General features: G+C 43.5%; 1 protein-coding gene across 3 annotated transcripts; it reads right to left on the bottom strand.

The window, feature by feature from the left end:
• Positions 1 to 478: 478 nt before the first annotated feature.
• CAPN9 (calpain 9) lies at positions 479 to 27,957 on the bottom strand. Of its 3 annotated transcripts, XM_037391987.1 has the most exons (20): positions 27,744 to 27,957; positions 23,130 to 23,199; positions 22,569 to 22,687; positions 21,815 to 21,948; positions 21,056 to 21,224; positions 19,438 to 19,521; positions 19,098 to 19,183; positions 17,216 to 17,293; positions 12,626 to 12,786; positions 11,765 to 11,922; positions 10,897 to 11,105; positions 10,269 to 10,305; positions 8,658 to 8,738; positions 8,079 to 8,136; positions 7,406 to 7,470; positions 5,001 to 5,069; positions 3,530 to 3,608; positions 2,744 to 2,860; positions 1,657 to 1,715; positions 479 to 869 (listed from the first exon to the last, which is right to left on the bottom strand). In XM_037391987.1, the coding sequence occupies exons 1-20, from the start codon at positions 27,954 to 27,956 to the stop codon at positions 843 to 845; spliced, it is 2,073 nt and encodes a 690-aa protein (XP_037247884.1). In that variant the 5' UTR covers position 27,957; the 3' UTR covers positions 479 to 842. The 3 variants fall into 3 exon arrangements, with proteins under 3 accessions (XP_037247884.1, XP_037247885.1, XP_037247886.1); XM_037391988.1 differs by lacking the exon at positions 17,216 to 17,293; XM_037391989.1 differs by lacking the exons at positions 22,569 to 22,687; positions 23,130 to 23,199.

Below are 27,957 nucleotides of genomic sequence, written 5' to 3'. Positions count from 1 at the left end.
TATGAAGATAATGATGGAAACAAATCCTATGAAGACCTCTTAAGTACCTGGCTGCTATTACTGTTATTTTTTAAGTCATCACTGGCTACCTACATCACATGAATAATACTATATAAGTCACAGATGCAAAATCGCAGAGATTGGCTTGTGAGACACACTCTGGCCACAGAGCGAAGTGTGTAGCAGAAGAACTTTGTGGGTAGCAGAGGAAGGACTAAGGAAAGGTGAGATGCAACAGTTTTCCCTAAGTTAAATTTCTGATGAATATCAAACCTTAGCTTAAGCATCCTTCTTTGGAAACCTGGACCAGGGACCTCTGTCATAAATATTCAAGGATGAATTTTAATCCGTACATTCCCTAGTCTTCCTTCGTTTGCAGTCCACCAGACTGCAATTCATATGGTTCTAAGGGGACTTGTTATGTAGCCAACAGCATGCTTGGAAATAAATTCCAAACTGAACAAAGTTTTATGCAACCTTATATTTTCAAAAGCATCTTACAGTAATCTGTAGCCAAGCAGCAGGAGAGACTTCTAATCACTGTAGTCCGTGCTGTGCTGAAATTAAATACAATCCTATTTCATAAAAACCTGTGGTCACTCAGGGACATCAGTTTCAGTCTGCTTGAGAGGCATGTGTGCCCGATCCAAAACCAAAACAAAAGTGTGATCTGACTGTTGAACTCATCAACAAGGCTGGAGACCAGAAAGGACGGGCAGCATGTATATTTCTCTGCATGAAATCTCCTGGTAATGTTTGCATGCAAAGCGAACCTCAGCTGCTGGGGCAGAAGTCTCGGCAGCAATGTTGCAAGAAGCTCCCAGAATCCAAGGCAGACTTCTTCAGATGTTCATTGCCAGGTTGATAAACTAATACAGGAAGAAAGATCAAATTTACAATAAATTATTGCAGGCCTTTCTCCCTTCCTCTCCCTTTCTCCTAATGGAAGAGAGATGTTCAAAAGCAGTGCCTTCACTCTGAACCCCCCACTGCTTACTTGACTTTTGTGTCCTGCCTTAGGAGAGACCTGAGCCAGCATTTGCTTTTGTGCTTGGAGGGAAGGAGGCAGAGCTCTCCAAGCACTAGATGCTGATAACAGCATGATTTTATCTGCATCCCAGCAGTCCACACAGGCTCCCACATACACTCTGCCAGGAATTCATTCTGCCTTGCCCCAGGAAGCTTTGGGTTAGTGCAAAATGAGAGACAACGCACATATGCAACAAGGAGACAAAGAGAGCACAAGAAAATAAGAAGCCTGTGCTGAGCAGTGTGAGAAGCAGATGATGGACATACACAGGAGAGGCTGATTTGATCCCTGGGGGACAAATCAGGGACAGTGAATCGCTGCTGGTTCCCCTTTCCCCCATCAAGAGCAGGCACCTGAGGAAGGAAAAAACAGAGAATCTAGAAAGGGGGATGGGAAGTTGTCAATACACCAGAGGGCAAGGAAGGAAGGAAATAGCATGGAGGAGAGGCAATCAGTGCATGCACTGTAAAATCCCAGCCCTGCTGAATCCTGCAGGTGCCCCCTCCACTCTCATGGCCATAGATGTCACCTGAAGTGTCATGCAGAAATACTCCAGTTCTTACAAGCGGACAAAGCTCTAGAGAAGCCCCATCATTTTGTCAGCGTTTCTGAAGCTGTGCTCATACCTCGCCTATATTCAGGTTAATGAACTCCTTGTTTTTCACACTCAGTGCTTGGAATACTCCTGAAATGAAAAACAGGACAGCAGTGCTATAAATACACCTCATTCATATTCATACATGAGCTCCCCATCCCACAGTGGGTGGCCGTGCCAAGGAGAGGGAGGGCCTGGTGCAAAGGCGGATCACTTCGGATTGCTCGGTGGTGGTAGCTGCTCTGACAAAGCAAAGTCCTTGCAAGAGGCAATGTCTGGCTGACTTAAGGCTTTTCTGCAAGTCTCACTTCAGGACTCGGCTGGAAGAGGGTGCCCTGGGTGTGCTGAACAGTAGGATTCGGATGATACTCCAAAATGAAGCCAAGCAATTTGCCTTTCTTTATATATCTTGTTTAACTTTTCCCTCTCGGTAGTTTACTACTTCTGTTGTCACAGATCAAACCAGAAAGTGAAGAGAAGAACAAAACAAACCAAAAAATCAGCGAAGAAAGTTGATTTTGCTTCTCATAGAGTTGCATTTGATTAGAATTTGGAGCCACACTAATGAACCCTTCAGCTTTTATCCAGCCATTTTACTTATCTCTACTACTGCTGCTCTGGAACGAGAGTGAACCTGCGCACAAATGAACTGACACCTAGGGTGCCTTGAGCTATAGGGCACCATATCTTCAGCCAAAAGCAAAGTTATGTAAAATGTACAGGAGATAACTGTTCACGTGTATGCCAATTATCCCTTTGCATTAGGCACAAGCAATATTTGAACCTTGAACTTCTGTGATCCCAAATTAAGCTCATGGGTGAGCCACAAGAAACTAACATAACACGGACTTTGCCAGCATTCTTCACATGCCTTCTATGTTGCTGCAGAGTTTATGAAGCAGGCTCTTTTCACATGGGGAAATTTTCCATTAGCAGCAGAACATTTTTCACTTTACAGGAGAAAAGCCACCCTAAAAGCAAATGCTAAATGCAGCTCCTTTCTGTTAGCCATGTACACACTTGACCTCAGATATTGTGCAATATGCTCAACAGTAGCCGAAAGTGAAACATTTTTTTTTTTCAAAGGAGAAGAAATTCCAGAGGAAGAAGATACTCACGACTTGCATTCTCTAAGCGAATTAAGCAGTTCAGAAAATCATCAAATTCAATCTGGAGCTGTTCATCAGAGTATCGGAGGACAACCAGTTGCAGCAGGTAGTTGTTGAGCTGGTATCCTTCCCAATGACACAGGCACAAAGGAAAAGTGAGCAACCTTGTAGGCCGGGGAAGAATCTGCAGACCTCTACCAACTAGTCTTGAAAACCAGTTAATGGGAGGATACTCTGTGGCACACACCCATCCAGAAAACAATCTGGCCACAAAGTTCTTTAAGCTTGCAATGAATAAAAAACTCTGAACAAGAAATTTTGCAGTCACTGCAGTGTCTAGCCCATGCACTTTTTGGTGTATGAGGGACCATTCTGTATCCTTGAAATTTGGAGGGATTTCTGCAAAACTGGGAGCTTTAATGAAAAGAATTTGTGATGAAATACAAATGCACTGACTGCTCTGTATAACAAACAGCTCGCTCACTGTTCCTCTGACCCTTGAGTAGAGACAGACTCTGAAGTGGTTTGTTTCAGGGTCTAAACCTGCACATGTGCAGCCCTGTTGTAACAGAGTTCAATAAAAATGTAAACATTCTCTGACTGCCCTGCAGTGCTGGGGATATCTGGGGCAAAATTGGTCCCCTTAACGTCCTCTCTAGGTGCCCAAGTCCTCTCTGGGGTTTAGAACTCCCCTCTTTTCAGGGGTACCTGGCCTGCATAATTGGTTGCAGCCGCCTTCACCCACAGACGATCTGCCCAAAAGCTTTCCCAGATAAAATGCGATGCTTGTCTTACCTGCAGCTTTAAGAGCGCTGCGAAGCTCATAGGAGGACATGGAGCCAGATTTATCAAAGTCAAATTGAAGAAAGATATTCTGTTATGAAAGGAGCACATGAAAAGCTCAGTATTTGCATACAAAAGGGAGCGCAGATATGGCATAGAAAGGCAAGGGGTTTATCTCTGTGTAACGTAAGCATTTAAGAAAGCTGGCAAGACTTTAGTCTAGATACAGTCTGATTTTATAACTCGAGGAGCAAATCTGGGTCCCAATTCTCTTTGTCATATGAATAGGTTGTTGTGAAACTTAAACGTACTGCCAAACCCAAGCATTAAAAAATAATGAGTTGGTTTTCATAAAATGTTCCATGATTTCTTAAAAAGTGATTTTATCTGGGAAGGATGTATTGTTCTTTGTCTTTTAGCTCTTAACTGACACGTTCTCTTAATCTCTTTTTCTGTTTATCTGTATAATTCTGAAGACTAGAGACAAATCGTTTAACAAGAAGTTAAGATTGTCACTTACTCATTTTCTTCTAGGTATAAAAGATCTAAACAGCAACATTCATGATACAACCAAAAGAACTGGTACAAATGGTTTGAATTTTGACCTAATTATTAAGTAATTATTAAACTGGAGTTAAATTCCATCATTTTAATGAGACAACAAACACAAGCCTCCCTTGGAATATGAGTGATTTAGAGCTGTCATCACATCCAGCTTCAAATTTTCCAGCAAATATACATGCAAAGCTTCCTACAGGATACAAGGATCTCTCAAGCCCCCCTTGTTAAAAAACAGTGTGTCCTTTGTTAAAAGCGATGTGACATTATTACCCAGAAAAAGTGTTTGCCATTTCTGGTGGACTAGACATGAAACAGAGAACTGCGTATTTTGAATGCTTGGAGAAAGCATCGATTCAGAAGAAACTATTAATGACCATGAGGAAACAATTATGATGTCTTTATTTGACTATTCAGTCTGTGGCCTGATTCTACAAGCTTACTTATTCTTACTGCCATGGAAATGTGTTTAAAATTAGAATCAACACTTTCCCAGGCTTCAGTACAGTGGACTCCTGAGAAATCAATAATGGAAATGCAATGACTTAGGAAATGATTGTTTCCTACTAGTCATGAATCATCAGTTTCTTCTTCCGTACAACAGCAGTAATGGAAACTCCTTTAAGTTTTATTTTGATTGGCTTGCTTATTAGTGCCCATTACATTTTTTATCCCAAACGTAGTTGATTTGCTTACAAAAATCTCTGTTATTTCCAGAAAACCATTATGGTTTAGCATCACGGAAAGCTAAGAATGTCTTTGACTATCCAAAACAAGCCCCCACACTTTTAAAACAGTTGTTTTGAGTTAGAACTCATGGCTTATAAACACTCCTGTCTCCATTTTTGTCTGCGCATACAGAGTAAACTATGCAGGAAATAGCTAATGAAATGGAGAAACAAATACAATGAATAATGTCACCTACTATCCATTTCTTCATTTTTTCCCAGAAAATTTTGAACTCATTAAATTCCAGTTTCCCGTTGCCACTAGTCTGGTAATCTGAATCAAGGAAAAGGATTTGTTATATGAGAGTCCAAATTCTGTCTGAATTACTCAGCACTGTTCCTTTAAGCAGAAAATGTGAAGTTGCCTGGAAAGCCTATGGTGCCACTGAAACCAATACTGGGATGGCTCATAAGGTGCAGTCATGGCTGTGGCTGTGCTACTTGGGGAACATTATGTGATATAAAAACACAGCTGAGCAATACAGGCTCCACAGGAGAAAGACAAATTGTTCTAAGGCAAGAAGAGCTTTGGTTGTAAATGGGATATAAATGATTCAGAGAATTAAATTACCTAATTCAAACAAATTGCTACTGTACTCGAAGGAGTTAGTCAACCAGTGTGCTATTCAGTATTTTTATCTAGAGACCACGCTTTGTTGCAATGGCTCTATCAAAAATTAATGGGAGTGGTGGGGTGAGGTTGGCAAAGTCTGGTCTTCATGGCCTGAAAAAAAGGTCTGTATAGCGGGTCTGAGAGGCAGCGACTAGATTTGCCTGGCCTGCCCTGAAGTGTGAGGGTCTTCATACCTGTTTTACTGAGTTACTGATGTCACCCAAGCACAGCTCACTTGCAGGACGGGGCACTTGCTCTGGAACGCTGAGCAAGGAATGGGCCCATTTGCCTTCTCCTTTCCTTCTCCCTTGCCAGGACAAAGCTTGTGCTCAGATGGACGCTAGCTCCGTCAGCATTCACAAAGGTCAAAACGTGCCAAGTGGGGTCTAGCTAATGCCTGCCATTACTGAAGCACCTACACTGTTGGCATTTGGAGGGCACCCACAGATCCCATGCTGCAAAAAGTTTGTCTTTTTACCCAGCCAGATTCTTCTTCCTGGGGTCATGTAGAACTTTGCCCTCGCTCCATGCCACTGCATGGTGACTGTAGCCAGGGAATTCAGTGGCATGTGACACGGCAGGGACTCTGCCAGTGTTGACCTGGGTTTGCATTCATGTCATTTTGCTCCTCCATTGTGCTCCAAATACCATGTCCAGAGTGAGATGGTTGTGTTTGCATTCCTTGTGCTTCCAAAGCAGAGGAAGAGATGTCTCCCCATTTATTCAAAACTATGCAGAGATTTGCTTGGAAGCATTGCAAATCATGGAAACTATTTAGTTATATCCTAAATAGTAAACCTAGGACTGCTGCCATGCTCCTGGGTCAAGTGCACACCCTGGCTCTGTCCCAATACCATGTAAGGATGAGACGAGAACATGGACCAGCTCCCTCCTGAAGCTTGGTATTTAAGGGAGGAAATTTAGGACTGGTCCTCTGTTTCTTATTGCATATGCATGGTGACTGATCTGCACTGAATTTTAATGCTATGGACATAGCTTTAACAGGGTACAGTTTTGTCTGGTTTGGTTTTCTGTTAGAAATGTTTGAGAGGATGTTACCTCTGTCATGGGCTGGAACAACAAAAGCAAAAGATAAGAGCTTCTAAGCTGAACAAGCAAGATGTAAACCAAATATTAGATAGTTGCCTTGTTAGGACTGTACCTGTTATGTCTCACGTGTAACAAAATTGTCTATCAGGAAAGCACACCGCAAAAAATAGCTCTACCTGAGCAGAAGCCATGCTAAGCAAACTCAACAGGCACCAGAACATTGCAAAGGATGAATCTGGTGGAGGAGTACCCAGGGCTGTGATTCATCTCACCTAATGTCTGAGCAGCCATTTAGCATCCCTCACAGTTAGGTGCATCCAGGATGATAATTATACCACCCTTTTCACTATCTACAAAGGAAGTCTAGAAAGCCAGATTAGATGTAGACACCTACACCACAAATGCCTAAATTTGGACAGACAACTCTCGCCCACCTGTCTGCTTCCTGGAGTTCCAGGATCTAGCTGAAAGACCAGATTTTCCAGCTTTTAGTCTGCTTGTCAAAATAACCGCAGCTTTGATATCAGTAATTTTCAACACTCTGCTGAACCTTAATTTCTGACCCTGTCTGGTGAATTTAACCCTCCAGACAACAGACCTTTCTTGACCTATCTCTTCTAGACCTTTTTCAAATAAAGCACAGCTTGAAAAATGCACTGTTCTATACAGAAGTAATCTGAGAATTACTTTTAAAAGTGGTCAGCATTAAAGCATCTACCTTTAAGTCTGCAGCAGAAAAAGGTCTGTCTTGAAGCTCCTAACCCTAAATTTCTAGAATGAAAATCATGATACAACTTCCGTATAATCTTTTTCTTTGGGTAATGTTTTGGCACGACATTACCACATTCAACTCTGGTGGTTGCTATGACAGGTTCCAATGCTATGGACAATTACATTCACTATTCACTTAGCCTCACGAGCACGTATTTGAAAGGATACATCCATAAGAGAAATGATATTTCGGCATGAAATGAGACTTAAGTTCTTGAATTTGATGTTCTTTGCTGAAAAAAAGACAATAATAAGAAAGAAGTCATTGGGTAAATCTGCCTTTTATAAACTGAAAGTAGAAAACTGGTTTTCATAAGCAGAGATAGCTGGCTCTTATTCCTCGTAGGAGGACCTGTATGGTGGAAGATGAAGACAGCCCTTACTATAGAGAAGTCACAGTCCAGATTGTGGACTGAAGTATTTACTGAAGTATTTACTGAAAAGTAAATAAAAGAAGTATTTACTGAAGATCTGACAGGAAATACTGTCCTTGTTTTGTGTATGAGGAGATGAGGTTCAGAGGACACCAGGTTTCCCATTATACAAAGGGTCTGTAGCAGGGTGATGAACCACATTCAGGTCTTACAAGTCTCAGCCCAGCACCTGTCTTTCCACAGCAGAGCAGCAGTGCAATGGAGAGCTGGTCTCACTGAGCTGGCATGGATCATGCTGGAGGCAGGGCAAGCTCGTGGTTAGATCATGGACGCTTTCCTGGATCTGCACTGGCTGGCTGGAGGACACCAGGCAGGAGTCATAACACAGCTTTTATTTTTCCACCTGTAAGCGAATTTAATGGGAGCTTTTATAAAGTTCTTTACCGCCCTTAACTTAGAGCACTTACTTTTTTGTAATACAGCATTCAGAACATATTTGAGTTCTTCCGCAGCTATCTCCATGTCCTAAAGTAAAAAAAAAAAAACAACCAAAAAAAAAACCCCGCAGCATCTGTTACTTGAATGCTTCTGTAATCAGACATAAGAAAAACCACAGAAAGCACAAACATCACCCATCTGTACTTTATTGCAACTCAGGAAAAGAGAACCATACAAAACCCCCAAAAAGGCTAAACACTAAAGGGCTGGCGAAATACAAAAGTGCTGCTGTGCGTAAGACTGTCTGAAGGGGAACTTAAACAGTAACCATTGATTCAAGGAAAAGTAAACTGCAGCTGGACACCGAACCAGGTAGGCTTCCCTAGAGCCTGAGCTCTAGCTTTGGTCCACCTGCTTGCTCACCGGGGACTGCCCTCTTCTGCATCTAGACACAAGGCGTGGTGACATCTGGTGCCCAAAGAACACACTACAACTACGCATTCTCCTCCCCAAACGCGTCATTTTCATTTCACCTGGCCCTGGGTGGGAGCAGAAGTGTGTCCCCTCTTTCTACACCTTGCTGTGGCCCACAAGGGTTTTTCACTCACCTTTCCTGAAATCTGCTCAAACAGTGCCTGGAACAGCTTTTCTTCTTCCGTTTCTTGTGGGCTTGGGCTTGGGTTTAGAGGCTGCAATATCAACACGTAAGTCATTGTAAGAATTGTAAAACATGACATTTCTCCTGCACATAGCCCCTGAGTGCATCAGGGGACTACAGTACCTCTTAAAATAACGATACACATGCTCTCGAACACTGCTAGACCTGAGGCCTCCCAACCATCTAGCTGTCTGAGGGGAGCCTCACCTCCTCATTTCCTTCACCCATGGGATTGTGTAGTGTGCCATTGTCCTGGCTATGTCAAAACCAAGAGCACCCATCCTGGAAAACACCACTGCTCTCATCCCACCCCTGCACCACTCTGCTTCCCCAGGCCATGCACAACCACAGCTCTACAGAGCTCATTCTAGTGGCATCGTCCAGGGACCTCTCTCCCTTCTTGAGAGCACCAGCCAGAGGTGGGTGCACATTGGCACATCACTCAGCGCCATCCTGAGCCTGGATGCACTTTTGGCTGGCTGCCAGCTCAGTGCCTCAGTGCCCTCACAAGGGTGTAGAGTCCAGGCTTCAGTCTACACTGATGAGCAGAGAGATGCAACGGTGTAGAGCCACTGCTATAGTTAGGATGACCATGTGAACAGAGAGCAGCTCTTGGGCCAAAAAAATGGGGGAAAAGAAGGCAACAGCACAGCACAGGAAGCAGAGAATTGAGCTTCGTTTTCTCTACCCACAGAAGAGCCAACATGGGTGCTATTTAGTGCACTGTCACCAAAGTGGCACTGGTGACACTGCTTGGCCACTCACACTTTTTTTTGGCCGTATATATGTTCCTCACTTCCTTCTGCACAAGTTTGGATGCAGTCCCTTGATGGTACTGGGACAGGGGAACAGATTTACCTTGCTACTGAACATGGCCCTGGGATCCCAGGAATGGAGATGCACTTGTTAGCTGGTCCTCGGAGGAGAGCTTTCGGTAAAGAGGGACACATGAGAACCTGGCTTAACTTGTTTCCATGGGAAGGCACACCACAATTAATGGCTTATTTGCAGGGATACACTTAAACAGGAGCTGACTCAGATTCAGCTGCAATTACTGCTCAGCAGGCAGACCAGGACATTCAGAAACAAAAAGAATTTAATCATTTCAGTAGGCACACATATGTATCAAGCATTCCTTCCTAAGCCCTGAGGATACTGCTAAGCAAAATAAGGATATTTGTATGCAAAACGAATGTAGGTCTGTGGACATTCTTTTGCCTCTTATTTTTTCATAATAAATAAAATTCTAAAAGGTATGAATGGCCGTGTGCCTCCCAGGTGCTAACGGCTGGGCTTTCAGCCCACCCATGGTGGCTGATAGCCACCTCTGGTGCTGGCTGATGCCGACTGCCTTGAAGCAAGTGCAGAAGCATAGCAATTATGATTTTGATACAGCTCTTTTACCATATTCAGCAGAACTGACTGCTTCAGTCACATACACAAAGCTGGCAATTGTGTAACATTCCTGTGAAATGAACGTGTTTTAGCCAAAGACAGTAAAAGCAGTGTGTGCTGGCTTCTGCTGAGCTATTTTCTTGCTATTTTAACTCTGTGGACTTACCTCAGGGAGATCAATGGCAACGTTTTCATCTAGATCCCTGGAGAAAACAAAACCTTATTCGGTATCTGAAGATATACAACATCTGCCTAGGGTGAAAGTTTGCTTATTACATTTTCCAGAGGTGAATGATAAAACTGCATTTTTTACTGAACAGTTTAAGTTTAGATAAAATTCATCAGACAATCAGATATTTGCACTGTTTAAATTTTGGTATAAGCCCTTAAAGCAGTCTTTAAGCAGGACTCAGGGAGGGCATAGCTGTGCATGCTGTCTGCTCAGGAATTAATTTCATTCTTTATTCATTGTGAACTCACTTTTTCCTCAATACCCTTTTTTAAGATAAATTTGTCATTTGGATAAACTTTGGGAGGAAACAAACACTGCCGCATTCACAGATTCCTGAACAGTACCAGGCAGCTAGCAACTTTTCCTTGTCAAGCTTCCACCAGATTCACCATGGCAAGCCCTGTTTCCTCAGGTTTAGCAAAAATGGGCAAATGCAAAAGCAAGCCATCAGGAGCTTTCCCTGCCAGGGCTCTGCTGTAGGGATGGGTGCCCAGCAGCCAAACTGTCCGCAGCAGCCACAGCCCCATGCATAGGTGAGCACCAGGGCTCACTGCTGACTTACTCGGTGATGGCCTTCTTCTCAGAGAAAATCCTCAGGCAGAAATCTGCCTCCTGGTGTGGCTCAAATGTGGTCGGAACAAGAATGTAATCTCCTGGCGGCAGCTTGAATCGGTTAGATACTTCCCTTAAGTTAATGTAGGTTTTGCTCCTGGCCTTGGAGGGGTGGTACCTGAAGAAGTCTTTGCCCAAGTGTCCGTCTCTGCCAGGGTTCTAAGAGTGGAAACAAAGGCAGCATTGCACTGTCTGGGGTGTGCTGGGGGCCATGGTTGCCCCTTTCCCAGTCACAGAGCCAAAGTCTGCCTGGCACAAACCTCTCCCCTGGCTGTGACCCTGACTCTGATCCCTTCACCCAGGTGCTCACAGCAACCTAGCTCCCACCTTATGGCAAGGACCTATTGCTGGTGGTCCTTTCCTGCCCATAAGGCAGTCTAAGAGGACGCTAGAACATTGTCTTGCTGCTTAAACATTCCTCACCATTATATATCACCGTCTCAGACAGGGTGTCACAGAGCAGTGACAACAGATTTGCCAATCCCAGCCTCGCTCAGGGTCAGGCACTCCTGTGTGTGATGCACCCCAAGAGGCTCGTAAGGAGCAACACCCCCTCTCGGGGAGCCAGGCAATGGATGACAGAATCATGGGACTGAGGAGTCTGTCCTGATAACCCATGGCCCTGTAGGGACTCCTAAATCCTCCTCTGAGAGGGCTCCATGCCGACCACATCAAAATTCTCCATGGAGCTCAATGCAACTGAGATTATTTTAAGAGCAAGGGCTCTAAAACCACATGATGACTGACAGGGGTACAAACTCAGAGAAAGATGCTAATACTGATAGTGTGGCTACTGCACTGTAAAAGTAATAAAGTACCTCATAAATAGAGTAGCCAATGGTTAGCATTTCAGCACCAAGCTTCTTGAGTTTACGGCGATCCTTTTGCATCAGTGCTGCTATGAATGTGCAGTCATCTTGTCCATCGTCTTTCTCTGTCAAATGTAGCTTGATTTGTGGATTTGTCCAGAAAGTCTCTGCCAATGTAAAGAACACCAAAGAGTTTATTTCCTCAGAATAATAATACCACCACCACTACTACTAATAAAAAAAAAAAAAAAAAGAAGACAAAAAGGACAATTGAGCTGAGGTTTTGCTCAAATTTAGTTTTTCCATTAGCTGTCATGCTTCTTTCCACTAAGCTGTGCAGAAAACAAGCCAAATCCCAAAGTCCTTCATGGAACTAGGTGTAGAAAAGATTTTAGGGCTGATACTTTATTAAGTTACCATGGTTTAAATAAAGTTGTCAGATGGGATTTTGTTAAAAGTACATAGCTACAATGATCTCATAGTGCTGGTGCCAGACCGGAGTAACACAGTTCAGATCCATGTCACTACTTCGGAGCCACATAAACATGCTGGCTGAACTGGATTTTTGTCTCATTTTACACTTACTGCTGCAGTTTCAGTGAGTTATTTGGAGCTAGTCCTGATCATGCAAATGTAAATGAGAGGCAAATCAGATCCAACAAACTTGAGAGCAAAGAAAGCAGCTTTTTTACCGCAAAGCCTCAAGTCAGACCATATGAACGTTTTTCCTTTTGGCTGGTTCCTGCTAGCTGAGACTCAGCTGGCCTGGCCTGCACCCACAATTCTGGCTATGGGGTAACAGGAGAGGTGGCTGAGGGTGGGTAAAGACTTCAGTGCCTGCTTCTCATTTTCAAAGCAGCGTGTCTTTACCTAGAAAATTTCTACATCCTCCTGCAGTGGATCCCCGGACCCAGCTCCCTTGGTGGATGGTCACCTCCCACTTGTGGGCAGTGCTGTCTTCCAGGGCATCCGGAGTCAGGTTGCAGATCTCAACTTTATCAAAATGCACTTTGAAGTCTTCAAATTTCATCCTGAGTGAAAAGACGTGGGAAGGAACAAGCAGTCATTCACTCCAGTGAAGGTTGTCCAGCAGAAGTCTTTACTCCCCAGAGTCCTAGGGCCAGATCACCAGCTCACGTGGGTCTGAATAGTTTCAGTGACCATGGACAAGTGCAGTGCACCAGGGGAGAAGCTAGCTCTTGCTCACTGTGGTGTAAAACACAAGCAACCTTATTGTCTGGGTCTCCTTCTGATATCTCTTACACCTTTCTTTTTATACTATAACTGTTGATTTTATTCAATTTCGATTGAGTATAAGATGGAAAGAAGCGACACTGGCACAAAGCCTATGGTGAAAAGAGTTACTTCACCAACACCATCCTGGCCTTAATGGCTGCATCTATATTGCTGAAGAGCCACCAAAGGATGGCAGACATCTGTGCAGGAGCTAAGTCTGCTTACAAATCAGCAGTGTGTTCCATGCCAGCCGCGTGCCAGCAGTACAGGGGACATATGGTGATGGATTAGCCAAGCCATGGCATGGTTAACCTGTCCACACTGCAGTTAAAGTCCCATTTGGGCCTCTGCTAAGGTGCCTAGGCTCAAATTGCTCACCCTCCCCTCCTTCATGGGTGCCTGGAACCTCGTCCTAGCAAAAACATACACCAAACACAAGAGCTAAAAATTGTGTTCCAACTTGAGTGGTGGCTCCAACCTGCCCTTGAAGGTGGTATAGAAACTTCGGCCTGCTACTGTGTCACATAGATTGCGCTATATATATTTTATATCCAAGGTGGATACATATACATGGCCATGGGAAGGAGGAAGCAAATGCCACAATATGGGTGGTTTTGAGCTGCTAGGCTGGGCTGGTTGAAATTAGCTTGCTCAGCGTGCCAAGAAGCAGATAAGCAATGTGATTTTGTCCAGCAAGTAAAAGGGCAAAGAGATACCAACAGCCCTGCTAGCCAAGGAGCCTGGTGTTCAGGACTGAGCAAACAGCCAAGCGAAGGGACAGTCACAGCCAGGCACCACTGGGCATGGTGTGCAGCCTTGGGCAAAAGAAACAGAGCAGGGAAGCTCTCTAAGAGAAAGCAGCTTGCAAGGTGGGCGCTGCAAGGACGGGAGGCCCGTATGCTCTAAGACTGAGGGTAGCCTTCATAGGCAGAACTTCCCTCTGTAAAAGAGTAGAGGTATTAGACCTTCCTGAGGGCGATCTAGCACCCAGGTGTGTCCTCTGCTCTCAATCACTATCTGTAAGAGCCCCTCTCTCTCCACGGACCATAGAAAAAATGTACAGAAATGGATCTCCTCCCTAACACTAACTTCTATAACTATCCTTTTCCTCCAGTGTCTGATGCTTAGCAACAAAATGGAGTAGCAGGAGAGCAAAATCTCTCCAAGACCACACATTTATCTGTGGCAGTGGCAGCAGATAGGACCCAGCTAGTCCTCAGGGTAGTTAACTAAACACAGCTAGCTCCATTTTTCTGCTGCATAAATAATAGATGTCTGTGGTGGTCTTAATTTACACTTGCTATGAGCCATTTTACAACTTGTTCTCAGTGTGGGAAGAAACAGCAGGGTTTGATTTCCTGAGCCCTATCCTCTTTCTTGTTGGCTATTCCCACATGCTGCTAACCCTAGGCACGACTGATTCTCACTTTGATGCTCAGTACACTAGAGCAGGTGCAGCACAGCAAAATCTATCTCCAAGTGGCTTGGTTTCCTGGCCACACTATGCAATTTTGGGCTCTTTGGAAACATACTGCCAAGCTGATGAAGGAGTTGCACTTTATAGATCAGATTTGGCTCCTAAGAGGTAAAACACCTGGTCTGACTTCCCTAGGACTGTACTGGATTTGTACTGGTGAAGGGAAGAGAAGACTGTGACCCTCTGATTTTGGGAGGGAAGGGACTAGAGTGAGTGAGAAGCTGGTTTCTTAGCCAATAGCAGCATGACTTCTTCACATTGAGTAGAAGCATCTGGACCAGACTGAACGACTAATATGTAGCCAACATATCTTTGGTGTAATTAATGAGGTCAGCCAGCCTTCAGCATATCGTCATGAAGATTTTCTTCAGTTCTCAGAAATTCAAAGAGCAAAAGGGACAAAAGGTCTTATTAGATGACGTTTCTGACCTTGGCTGCCTTATCCCATGTTGTCCTCTACAGTTGTGTTGCCTTTTTGCATTGACTGAAGACACTCTGATGTTATGACACCTGTTTTGCTTTAAATGTTTCATAGTTTTTGATCTGATTTCCCTTGCTGATGAAGTCTAACACAATACACGAGAACAAACAGGTATATGTCTACTTTCTTCTCTTTCGTTTAACAGAAATGAGCCTGTGTAGGAGAAATGACCATTGCTTTGTGTGCAGTCAGCACATGGAATGAGCTGGGTCCAACACCTGCAGCACAGTTAAAGAAGTTGTTCATGAGTGCATAGTAGGTTTCTTAGGCTGTCTTTCAGCTTCCAGACAGCCCAAAGGGCTCGGTGACTGTAAAACTGAAGTCTACTTCAGTAAAAACTGGTTGTGTTCAACAAGGAGAGGAGCCCCATTGCACCTTATGTTATTTGCTAATCCCAAAGATAATAATGCATGTCATTGAGATCATGTTTTGAACCCTTGAAGACCTAATTACTTTGCTGCTCACTATTTCTAGCAGCAGAATTCAAAGCACCTCATAAAGATTACCCAAGCTTTCCAGGGAGGCAAGCCAAGTGCTGAATAGACCAGCCGAAGGTCCTCAGCTGCAGAAGCAGGAATATACCTCATTTGCCATCTCCTCAGCTAAATTGCATCAGCAAGAACCACAGTAGGAGCAAACTGAAAGCTGGAGAGAAGCAGCTGTGTTCATCTTTTTCCTCATCTGACCTTTTTAATGTCTTTAGGGATACATCACATTATTGCACATGTAAAGTCTGTATGTGAAGCCTGATGGGGAAACCATCAAGGTGTGGCTTACAAGGGGGCAAAGAGGCAAACACTCCTTAGAGAAATACACAGAAGTCAAAAGGTGTTAGGAAAAATAAGTCTGATGGACTGGGTGGAGGGTTTAGCTGGTATCAAACTTGCCTGGCTGGTTTTGGAAGCATTTCTTTCCTTATGCATATGATTTTTGTCCACTTAACCCCTTCAGCAGAAATTTCAGTCCCAATGGCTTTTGTTTCTGCTCTGAATGGCTGAGATGCTGGATGAGGAAAGCCAACATTTGTCTGGATATTCCCAACTTCATTAATTTTTATTGGCCTTCCAAGGACTTACTTGTCAGCTCAGCTCTGTTGGACAGATGACTTTTTAATCAATTTCACTGCTCCTTTGATGCCTAGTTGCACACTTGTACCTCCATTACACAGTCAGGATTTAAGTCATGCCCTGGTATTGAGAGACTTAATGGAGTTACTTGGGTTTCAGGTAAAGTCTTTGCCTCCTTTTCATTCACCCCACAAGCTCCAGCTGTAGCCAGGTCAAAACCAGACAAAACCAAAAAACAAACAAACCAACCAACCAAAAAACCAAACCAAAAAAGCTTTTTGGAAAAACTGGAAATGCCCTACTGCATTTGCAATGTCAGTAGGAAAATAACTCAAAATATCCTATGTAAAAATACTTAAGAAATAGATCAGCTATTGGATATACTTCCCTCCAAAGTTATCAAAGTTTAGGGTAAATCATTTTATGGAGCAATGTGCTGCATTGTCTATCTCAAATCACATTTCAGGCCTAAAGCTGAACTTTGGTTTAACTTCTGGGAAAAATCTAGAATAGCTCCACTGCATAAGTCTCTAGATTTACCTCTGTGTAAAAGAGATGAGCATCTGGCCCTAGAAAATGTGACTAGACACATTGTCAGTAGTGCACAGCACCATTGATACGGGGGGGAATCATGTGCAAGTCAGCCATCTGCTCTGTCTGAGATTGTGAATTTGGCATGAAGAACACTTCACACTTCTAAAGCAATTTCCACCGCATTTTCTTTTTCCCATTTAATTTCATTTTTTCTTGAAATTTTCCATCATTTCACACAGATCCTGGTGTTCTTTTACTTTCCATAACAAGTACCACTGCTTCTCGGGATGTCCTTCCCTTCCATTGTATGCCTAGCATCAACCTTGAAGGCATTTCATAGGTGATACAGAAGATACATCGCTCCCTTCTGTAGAGCCTCCCTTGGTTCATGGCAAGGATTTAAAGGGTGTTACCTTCATGGCAGACACACAGTATTTGAAATATGTTTATTCCATTAACTAAGCTGACTTTTAAAATACCTTTTGTTATTAAAATAGACATGGGCACAAATGAAACACATAGAAAACCAAATGAGCATTCTACCTGATCTCTCCTGAGCAGAAACAGAGCATTTCCTCACACAGACTTCTTCCTTATTGCTCGTTTTGGCCACCTGCACCTTGATTTCTGACTAAAGCCACACACTTTAAAAACCTGTGGCTTACCAGAACTCTCCATCATCCAGTGCTGTCTGAGATAGGCGTCTCTGCTCTGACAGGCTGACTGAATGCCACTCTGGAGAGCTGCAAGAAAACAAAACCAGGTTTTACTACAGGTATGTGGTGATTAATTTTCTCTGGCTCAGAATGACTGGCTGGGCACAGCAACAGGCTGTTCTCCTTCCAGTTGTGGTTTATTTGAGTGGCTCACACAAACACAGATGTGTCTAAGAGGTTTTGTGAATCCTGCTATCACTCATGGTCACAGACACCCAACTAACGTAGCTGGAAGCAGGACCAGGCCAAAGATCCCAAAGCTGCTCTGTAGTCCTGTGTGAGTTATTGCCTGCGTTCGGAGCTGGGACTGTTGTCAGTTGTTGGGACTGGGCATAATAGGGTTATTGGTAAACCTCAAGATTTTGGTAGGTCACATCCCTCCTTAAATCTGTTCTCCATCTGTAGCACCATCTCCCTTTTTATGTTTGTCAGTAATTTATGGCCAGATGTTCCTTCAAAATCGAGTCAATGGGAACCAAATAGACTCTTTCCCCTGTTTGCTGGAGTAACTGGGGTTCCAGGTAAAGTCTTTGCCTCCTGTCATTAACCCCTACAACTCCAGAGGTAGCAGATCAAAACCAAACAAAAGTCTGATACAGCTTTTTGGAACAGCTGGAAATGCCCTACTGTATTTCCAATTTGACATAAACTGGGAGTAGCAGGCACCTTGTGCTGAGCTTTGTAATTACAGGAACCATTGTGAAACGGCAACAGATTCCTGTGTTGACCTGTGAGCCCCTCTGCATCTTGAGTTCCAGGAAACCTCCCAGGTGCAGAATCGGAGCTCTGCTTTGCAGCGACAGCCTTCCCAATGAACAGCACAAATTGACACATGCCTGTCCTGATCTCAACCTCTCAATTTTTTTTTAGATTTAATCACTCATTATATATGCCAATTATCCCTATTTTCTTTTTCAAGATAACAAAAGATTATAGCTGATGTGGAAATATTTCATTTATTCCTGAGTCATGTTAAGGATGGGGACTCATAGCAGTCCGACAGATGGCTGTGTCTCAACAGTTTTAAAGGGACAGGCCGGTTACAGCTCCTCTCTTCTACATCTGTGTGAATTAAAAAAAACCCTAACTTAGTAGAAGAAAGTGAAACAAAAATGAAGCCCTGAATATCTGCAAAAATATATTGAGAAGTGTAGGGGGAGGGGGGGGAAGGGAATGCAGTGTTGTTTTTTACTATGTAATTTCTTTTTCTTTTGTATTATTTGTTCTTTGTTTACCTTCAGTAGTAAAACCAGACTGGTTTTCAGACCAACCCTGTTGTGGTTTTGGGTCCTTCCACAACTTTAGTGGGTACCACATGAAGAGGGTCTCATTTAATGTTCATATATAACCTGTAAGGTTTCTGCCTATTCCTGACATGTTTAGTAACCCAGAACAATAAATGCAACTAGAGGCTCATAAACTACTTACAGGGGGTAATACAATATCAGTTTCCAGCTTATCTGCAGTAGGTGTAGTATGAATGTTGTTACAAGCACTACAGCAACAGGCTTGCAAAAAAATAAACAATCATCCCAAATGTCTAATTTCTCCTAAAAACTTATCTAAACTTGTCTAAAACTTATCCCATTTATATTAATGCAAAATTTCTGCTACTGCCAGATTTTGGGGGCTAAATTTGCAATGTCCCCATAGTTGAGCAGCTTTGAAAATACTGAGAGTGCCATGTTAGTATGGTAGTAATACTGCTAGATATGTGCAAACCCTTGATTTAATTTTCTGTGGAATAGCTGGGGCTACAGAAAGCTAGCTGTGCAGCAGCAGCTGGGATTTGGCCTTCACAAGGCCAGTGTGTATGGGACAGCACACGCACTTGTCACTCCAAGGGCCATTCCACTCCACATTTCCCCAGGGGTTCCTTATCCTTATGAGCTGCACTTGCCGGCCCCGATAGCTCACCTGGGGAAAAACAAAATAAAGAAAATACCAAATGTCAATAGCTAGGGAGCAGGACTTCTCAGTCTGCAGAGGCTGGACCAGCTAGTGTTAACAGCTGGGCGAAAGGTGCAGACTGCTACAGGAGATGTGGGAGGGAAGGATGGATGGGAATTTGGATAATTCCAGTAGAATAACACCCCATGTCACCTGAGGGTGGGGGGCACTCCCTTATCTTTTCCCCCAGGTCTCTCCTTGCCCCACACTGCTGAACATACCTCACTGATGCCAGTCACAGAGTAAGCGTGGCCCTTTATAAGGCCAAAGGGGGTTTTGGCTTCTGACTCTGCAGCACTGCTGGTCTGAAAATGGGAAAAAAAGTGTGAATCTGAGTGAGACAGCAAGTGGTGCCACGTGGTCCCTTCCAAGCATCAGGTGGGAGGTCAGTGGCTAACCAGTACTATGAAAAGGGAACTTGTCTGTCTGCTCAATACAGTGATGGGGCAATGTGATGTCCTTTGAGGACAGAACAGGATTTATTATTTTTTTTTTAAACATTGTCCACTTAGAGGGAAAATAATATAGTTTCAGACTGAAATACAACATCACAGGGGCAGAGAAGGTATCAACATCATCTACGTTTCTGGGATCTCAGTCTTAACTCCCATGCAAATGTAGTTCATGTCAGCTAAGAAGTGGGAAAAGGTGCTCTCAGACTGAGATCAAGTGTTGATATGGTCTCGTTTCTTTTAAGAAGACACTGATGGAGCAACGATGGCAGTAAGGGGTCCCATCAGCCAGCTGAGTATCATACTCCCTCTATAGTTCAAGAAATATTTAATTAGTTTTTGCAAGCAGCAGAAGCTCATCAGGAGAGAAAGGGAAACTCAAATCAGGAAACAAAAACACTGAACCCCAAAGCTGAGGGCACAGTCTTGAGTAAAAGAGTTCATGGAAAAGCTTTGCTTTCAGACAAGCAAGCAATTGGTTTGAGACGAGAGGTCTCCCTCAGCCTGGCCAAATGTTCGATGATGGGGGTCTTGAGCAGACCCCAGCTTGGGCACTTCCTTTGCCTTTGTTACAAGTGCCTGAAAGGGAAATTAAACATTTTGTGCTTGGTGGGAGTTTTCATTTGCTCTGAAGCCTTTTTCTGCAGCTGCTCATTCTGGTGGAGAAACCTGGCACACTTTTGATTCTGAACTGCCTTTCCCGCTGAGCACAGTCACCAAGGAACAGCAGCAGGGCTTTCGCTCTTGCTGTTGAGCAGCTCAGGTGTTTTTCACCAGAAAGCCAAAGATGGCTCCTTTTACCCTGGGTCAGACACACTGGCAGAGCAGTTTAAGTAACCTATGCAGGTGCTCCCCACCAGCAACATTTTGTCTGGGAAAGCTGAAGGTTTTAGTCTCTGGAGGGATAAACCTGACATACCTTAATCCCTAGCCCCTGTCTACAAATAAATGTGTTGATCCTGAAAACTGTCTTGAGTCCCCCAAGTCCCCACAGGTGTTGTTACAGAATTCAGGGCTGAAAAACAACAATTTTATAGTCTCTGGAACCAGTAAGTCCTCAAGAAGCTATGGCCATTTTTAATGCTAAGTGACCAAATAAGTCAGGAAATACAGCTCACTCACTGAGTGCTCATACTCATATCGTCATTGCCTTAAATACAATGGCTGTCAACTGCTGAAAAGTGATGAATATTTTTCTTTTCTTTTTAAGAACGGTATGAAGGACTACGTTAATATTACGTATTTATCAGTTCATAGCTATTATTTGCAGAGTTAAGAGCATATCCATTTACTCGTTATTAATTTAATCAGTCTTTAAAAGCAGCTTTTTTAAAATGCAGAAACCACAAAACTAAACTGAGAAATCCAGACCCCAGTTCTTACTTACGTCAATAGAGCAGCCCACCATTGAGCACCTTTTCAGAGCTTTCTCTAGGATTTCATAGAAGTTGTCAGGAGCCTTTTTGACCTCGTACATTTCTCCTACACCCCCAGTGAAATCTTCCATGGCTTCTATTGTACTGCCTCCTTTCAGAGCCTCGTAGCTGCCGTTCAGCCTGGAAAAGACATGCTGATGTGAGATGTGCTTTCAAAACTTTGAAGGCACCCATGCTTGAGAGCTTTCTCACATGGGTGTAAAATTGCAGCAACGGCACTGAAATCAAAAGAAGTACCCCAGAATGTACCCAGGATATATGGGAGGACCATTGGGATTACTCTGCTTTCCTTGTTAACTGAATTTTTAATTCATTCATTTCTCCATATCCTTAAAGCCTGAGGCTTTTTTTTCTTTAGTGCCAGTTGTCAGGCTGGCAAGGACCGAGTATCACTGTCAGTGATTTGCTACCTGCCAAATAATTAAAAAATGATTTAAAAATACAGTTAGCCAAAACTATCAATTGAAGTCTCAACAGAAAAATGGCAGGATTCAGGCTTTGATCCAACTCTGTTGCTATTAGCTGGGCTTGTATCTAATGATGTGCTGGAAGTCGGACCAGAGATAGATGTAACATCTTTAGATTAGGGCAGCAGCAAATGCAAAAAAAACCCACCACCACCAAGAAAAAATACTGGATAACAGCCGTTCACTCGAGTTGTGAATACTGTATGTACAAATAGCAAATTATGTATGCGCAGTGTGACTTACTTGGCATAGGCTTTCTCTAGTAAGGCACTCCAAAATTCGTTGCGTTCAGCTGAGTGCAGGAAAACCAACCGGCCTTTGAAGGTGGGTAATCGGTCATCGATCACGACATCCAGCCACTCGTTGTGCTGCCAAAACTATTTAGAAAGGATGGGGCGTGAATTTGCTGACAGCATGTCATTTCCTAGGCATAAGACTCTGGTGTCCCAGCACTTCTAATCCTAAATTAGTGACAATCATAGGCCAGATTAGAAGTCATATGTAAATCATCTGTTCCCACTATACAATGCTAGGCTGCTCCGAAGGAAGGGAAGAAGAAAAAGTCTTTTCTTATCTTAAGAAAGACTAAGGCTTAAAGTGTAGAGCTGTACTGTAGCTCCTTGTCTGGATAACATCTCTCATATATCCACACAAGTAGTCACCACATGATTCAAGACACCTTTAAGATACACACATTCAGATCCTAGTCCGACTCCTTTAAGGCTTTATATCCTAAGTGAGGCTTGTGTGCCCAGGAAAATTAGAAATTAGTTATAAATCCATATATCTCTTCACAGAGCAGAAGTGGCTATGTGCATGCCTGTGGAAGGCTGACATAACCCTCTAGGTTGCTTCTCAAAACAGAAACAACAGTGTAAACTCGGTAATCCCTGTTTTTCCAATGTCTCCTCTGCAAGGACTGGCAACCCCACTGAAAAATAGTCCGTGACATGTAATGACAGAAATATGCTCATGCTGTTCCAGAAGTTTATCTTACCTGGAAGTGAAATATTCCGGCATAATCTGGCCCAAAATCTTGATCCAGTGGCACCACTCTTGCTAGTGTTTTTTCATTCAGCGTGAGAGAAGCTATGGCTGCCAATAGCCAGCAGTCACCTGTGAATTGAGAAGGGGGAAAAATCCCTCATTTTCTTTTCTTCAGGAGGAGAAGGTGGTGGTGTAGGGGGCAGAGGAGTTGTTATGGCAGTTAGCTGCCACCCGTTTTGAAATCCAAGGCAGCTCCTGTGCCCCCAGGAAGCATGTCCCTTTCCTGGCCAGAGCAGACTGTGCTGCAGTTTGGAGGTACTGGTAGACAAAAGGCTCCCTTGGGCTCACAGTACCTTCAAGTGGAGATCCTTCCCTGATCTTGAATCCCACGGCACCAGGATGGTCCCTGGCACAGGTGGGAGGATGCTACCAAAGAAGTGAGGGCTGGCGGTATGTCCAGCTTCACTGCTCCCACCAGTTCAGGAGGGGCAACATCCCCTCGTATGAGGATATTCCTGCTGCTCCTCACAGGGTATGGGCATTAATGCATCCACCCGGGGGAATCACTCACCAAGATCCCCTTGGCAAATGTCAGTTCTTGTGGCTCCTCCAAGGATAAACTTGGGGTCTTTGACAATGTCCTGTGAGAGTAGGAGACATGCAGAAATGGTTTAGAATGTGCCAGAAAAATACCACCATCACTCTGAGCCCAGACTTGCAGCACAGTGTGTGCTACATTAGCTATATTATCCTGCAACAGTGTAGCCACCACAAAAACACTAGGTGGGGAATCCTTGCTAATTAATTACGGTTGTAGAGCAATTATAAAATCAACTCTACTCATTTTTTTTTAATTAGTTAGCTGTTAATGAAAGGCTGGCATTCTTTATTCATCTGTAGGCAATTGTTAAAATATCATGGCACAACCTGGTCCAAAATCTCAATGTTAGATTACAACCCTGGTTAATTCTTTTTTATTATTTTTGTTTGTTTGTTTTCCTGAAATTATTAGAAAAACTAAAATTGGCAATTTACCTTTAAATGCATTATTAAGCCTTTTATTTACCTGTACCATAATACTTGCAGCATATCATGTCTGACAATCATAGGACCATTTCCTCCTCAAATAAGCAAACAACAAAGGTAGACTCCAGCCTTGTTTGTTTTACAGTTAATTTCTAAGAGGAGGTAACAGTACCCACCCTTGTGTTCTCAGAGGCCGGAGGGACTGGTGCTCGTGGTGGCATTAAAACAATCCTCAAGCATCCATTTGCATGTTTTAGTTCAATTACTAACACCACAGCTGGATAGAAAAATTACAGTGGTAAGCCAATAAATGTGGCAGGAATTCCTCTCTCTTTTCTCCCCTTTCCTGTGAACTGTAGATTGAATTTAACTGTTTGAACTGAATAGAAAAAGGAGGAGGGTATCTAATATATCACTAGAGGTATACGCCTGTAGTTGATCAGCCTGACCTGGTAGTTAGTGCAGGTCCTATGGCATGAAGCAGACCCTTCTGCCTAAGCAGTAGAAACTTGGAAAAAAATTAAAAAAACCCCAAACCTAAAGTGGGGTGGAGAGGGAAATAGAATAACACATTTAGTCATTTAACCCCTGCGTCTGCTTAGAAGGAAACGGAGTTGCTTTTGGTTCATATCACCGCATTTTGTGAGGCCATCAGGGAAGGATATTGATAGTGGTGGCCGGCTTCTTGCACTTACTGCTGAAGCATCTGCTGCTGGCCACTGCTGGAGCCAGGACACTCTCTGTAAAGAACCAGCTCTGCTCCTGCAACGCTCACCCTGCAGAGGCAATAATCAGGAGGAAGCTGGTTTGCCTATTTTTTGTTTGCCTTTGCTGGGGAGGAGGCAGGGGCCACGTTGTGCCTTAGCCACAGGTGCCCTGGGGAGGAGGTACTGCAGCACTGTGTGCCCCTGGTTCGTGGAGCAAAGGGAAATCAAACAGCAGCTCCTCCTGCTTGTTAAATACACTCAGTCTTGTAGGGACTGGACGTGAACAATAAAAAACACAGATCATTGCCTTTAGACATTAATATAACAACAGCTGATAAAGTAGCTGATCTTTAATAATATGCCTTTTTTTAGCACCATTGCTCCTGGGAAACAGAATTCTTGTGGCAAGGACTGTATTTAGCTGTTTCCAAGAAACTCTGTGTGTTAGCAAGGGACAAGATAAAAAAACCTTTCCACTGATGTGGGCCTGAACATTAGATTCATGGCTCATTGCTTATTGCACAGCTCTACAACTGACATATGGAAAAACATCTTCAATCTCCTATGTGTAAAGAAAACAAATAATAATTTTAGAAAAATCAATGAAAAGGATTGAAAGGATTTTGAGTGGACCTGTGCCATATTCCCTGCTACACGTAAGAAAACTGTTCTGCAGTTTTTAAGTGGATGTTAGAAAAATATTAATTTTAAAGGAATTTTCAGACTGGATGGTATGATAATGTGTATCAGGGCTTTCATCATATTAAAAGACAAACCCCAGAGGTGGATCTTGCATACACACACAGCATTCAGTAATTCAAGGATTTGCCTGCACAAGGATATTACTTAGAATTAAGGATGCGCAGCCCTCAGAGAGATGATTCTCCTGATGCTACATCAAAGCTGTGTTTCTTTAGTCTCAAAAGAAAACAAATTGCTTCCCCTGTGCCTCTCATATTGGTAGGGGGGGTACGTGGAGACCTAAGGCAGGCTGAGGCTGTTCAGATGGCCTCATTCCTGTGATTACATTTCTCTGTCTGGTTCCAGCATACAGTACCTGTCATACCAGTTGCCAGTGGTTGTCCATATTAAGAGAATTTCCTTCTTACCTCCTTCTGTAGACCATAGACTCATTTGGCATTGGTAAAACACATTTGTCTTTCCTCTTTTTTCTTTTTTTCTTTCATTCTTCAACTTATATGTCTAACTTTCCCAGATACTGAGTTGTTAAATTTATCCCAGGAGCTGAATTTAGATATAAATTAAGAAGGGAAGGCAAAAGGGGAAATACAATGACAAAAGGGTCTTCAGATTATTCTAAAATTTTAATAAGGTACAGTTCCAAAGGTTTAATTTGTAATGAAAGGAATGGCTAGACAAAATCACTAAATATCTTTTTTGAATCTTAGAGCACTTAAGATTTATGTAGGAAGAGCTACTCATCTGGTGTGGATCCACGTAGCTCACGTTGCAGTGGGAAATTTACAGATTAGGGCTAGCTGAGGGTCTCATTCACACTGCATACAAACGTGTATACATTGCAGGTATATGCATGTCAAAATAACGAGAAAGCCTTCTCTGCTCTCATGAATAAAGGTAAAACTCTAACAGAGTGTAAATCTGAAGACTAATATTATTTGGCCCTGCATGTATTGTGCTACACTACATCCAAGCTATTGTAAAATAGAGACAGTAAAAGCCAGTCACCGTGAAAAGCGCTTTGAACACAGGTACCCTACACAGAGGCTGTGCTCTTGGGCTCGCCCTCTCTGGCACCACGACTTTGCTAGCTGAGCCACAGCAGCTAACCTGGCACACACTCCAGGCCTGTATCCCACTGGCAAAGTAAAATGTTCACTTGAAATGGTGTTACAGTGCCTCTGTTTTGCTGCTGTTCCTGATGGGTGACAGAGATGAAACTGATTTAGCTTAAGTGCTGAGGAGCCAGAGAAAAGCATAACTAAACCCCTGTCCTTACACACCCTCTCAGCCTCCCCTGAGCTTTATTTCTCATTCTGCAGCTCACAATAGTTCACCTTCTTGCATGGTGGGAACTGGAGTGTAAAGAAAAGCAGATACTATTTCAGGTAACTTACTCATCCTGGAAATGCTTCCAGTTCAGTGTACAAAGTTCCTGAAGAAGACTGTGACAACTATGACAGACAGAACTGCTCTCCGCTGTCCCTGGGTACCACACACAAGCTCTCAGCTGCTCCTGGTCACATTTTGCAGTGAAGTTTAACTATTGTGAAGCCCCAAATGGAAAACAAGACAGACTAGCACCTAATGGCTGCCAAAGGAAAACCATTCTTTCTGATTTAGTGTCACAGGCACTTGCATTTTTCATGCCCCGCCACACCAAAAGCATCTCAGCCCCAGAGCTCCATGCTGTGCTGGGGGGCAGCCCCACAGCCCACCCGGCTTTTGGGGCACAGGTAGGCAAGGCAGGCAACGCTGCCTATGGGGGCTGCACATACCATGTGTAGGGATCTCTTATTTTTTCATAGCTGAAACTTGTCCAAGAGTAGTAGATTTAATTCTGCTCTGTAGTGGCACTATGTTAATTATCAGTCGCTGAGGCATTTGAATGCCTATCAATGTGGATTAAGTTAAGCCAAAAGCTTATTTTGTTCTTTTTCTTCCTTGGTATCAGTGTCACCAAAGGAAAGTGCTCTACTAAGGGAGAAGCTTTCAGACTATGAAGAAAAAGAGAATAAACATCAGTCACTGGCAAAGAAATAAATGTAGACACAAGTTTTCTTTGGCTAGTAGTTACAGAGTTAAGTGAGGAGAAGGAACCTGGAGCGATGTTGGGTTTGTGATCTGAGAGCATGTGACTAGTGAAGCTTCAGGCTCTTGCTGTGTTATTAATGATTGTTATGCAAGATGCATTAAGAGATACTCATCAAGCCCTTGGCTACTGCTGAATAGCTCAATAACCATGGCATGTATTTGTAATCTCTCAGTGTTTCACCATGGAAGCAAGCAAGTATAAGAGTCTCAGACTCTAGAAGTTAAAAGGTTTGATTTTTTTTAAGTTTAACCTTAATTATTAATTTCGTACATTCAACAACACTTGACTCTTACATAGCTAGAACATCATTGTAATGCATTTGATCCTTAATTCCTCGCATGTGCTCTTACTTTCATCTTAGCGTTGCTTTTGTTTGGCAATAACATAACAGAGAAGGCTGATTACAGGTTGTTTATGCATGTACATAAATACATATGCATGAAGTGTGCCTATACAACAAGCTACATCCGAAAAATGGGGTGAAGCCTTCCAACCCTTTTTGTCCCACAGCTTGAGCTCTTTGTGGGTGGTGGGAAGGGTCTCCTCCTGCGCTTGGTCTCTGTCTCCATGAACACGCCATGCGTTTGATGTGATCCCAAAGCGCAGCGGTGTCTGGCTTTTGGTAGGATGGAAGGAGAGAATGCAGCGGCATACTCACCCCGGGCCTTTTCCAGATGAAGGGGACAGGTGTCCTTTCGCTGAAGAAGAGAGAGGAGTTGCAGGCGGGGAAGTCAGGGTCCTCAAAGAGGACGCCCCTGTGCAGGCACTCCTGCTTCAGCTCCTCGTAGGTCTTCCCCGAGCTGTGGGTGGTGCGTGCAGCCCCGGGCAGTGCCGGTGGCCTTGGCTTCGAGTCCTGGTACACGTAGGGCATG

The sequence above is a fragment of the Falco rusticolus genome, chromosome 6 (genome assembly GCF_015220075.1).
Source record: "Falco rusticolus isolate bFalRus1 chromosome 6, bFalRus1.pri, whole genome shotgun sequence".
NCBI classification, from domain to species: domain Eukaryota; kingdom Metazoa; phylum Chordata; class Aves; order Falconiformes; family Falconidae; genus Falco; species Falco rusticolus.
The sequence above is the reverse complement of the archived record's forward strand: the minus strand, read 5'-3'. Positions and strand labels throughout refer to the sequence as shown.

Excerpts from the sequence above, each read along its gene's own strand:
- CAPN9 (XM_037391987.1), bottom strand. The coding sequence starts at position 27,956 with ATGCCCTACGTGTACCAGGACTCGAAGCCAAGGCCACCGGCACTGCCC. Across the intron at positions 11,106-11,764 it reads TTGGCTACTCTATTTATGAG|AACCCTGGCAGAGACGGACA; the intron begins GTACTTTATTAC and ends TTCCACTCTTAG. Across the intron at positions 8,739-10,268 it reads TTGCCATTGATCTCCCTGAG|CCTCTAAACCCAAGCCCAAG; the intron begins GTAAGTCCACAG and ends TTGATATTGCAG.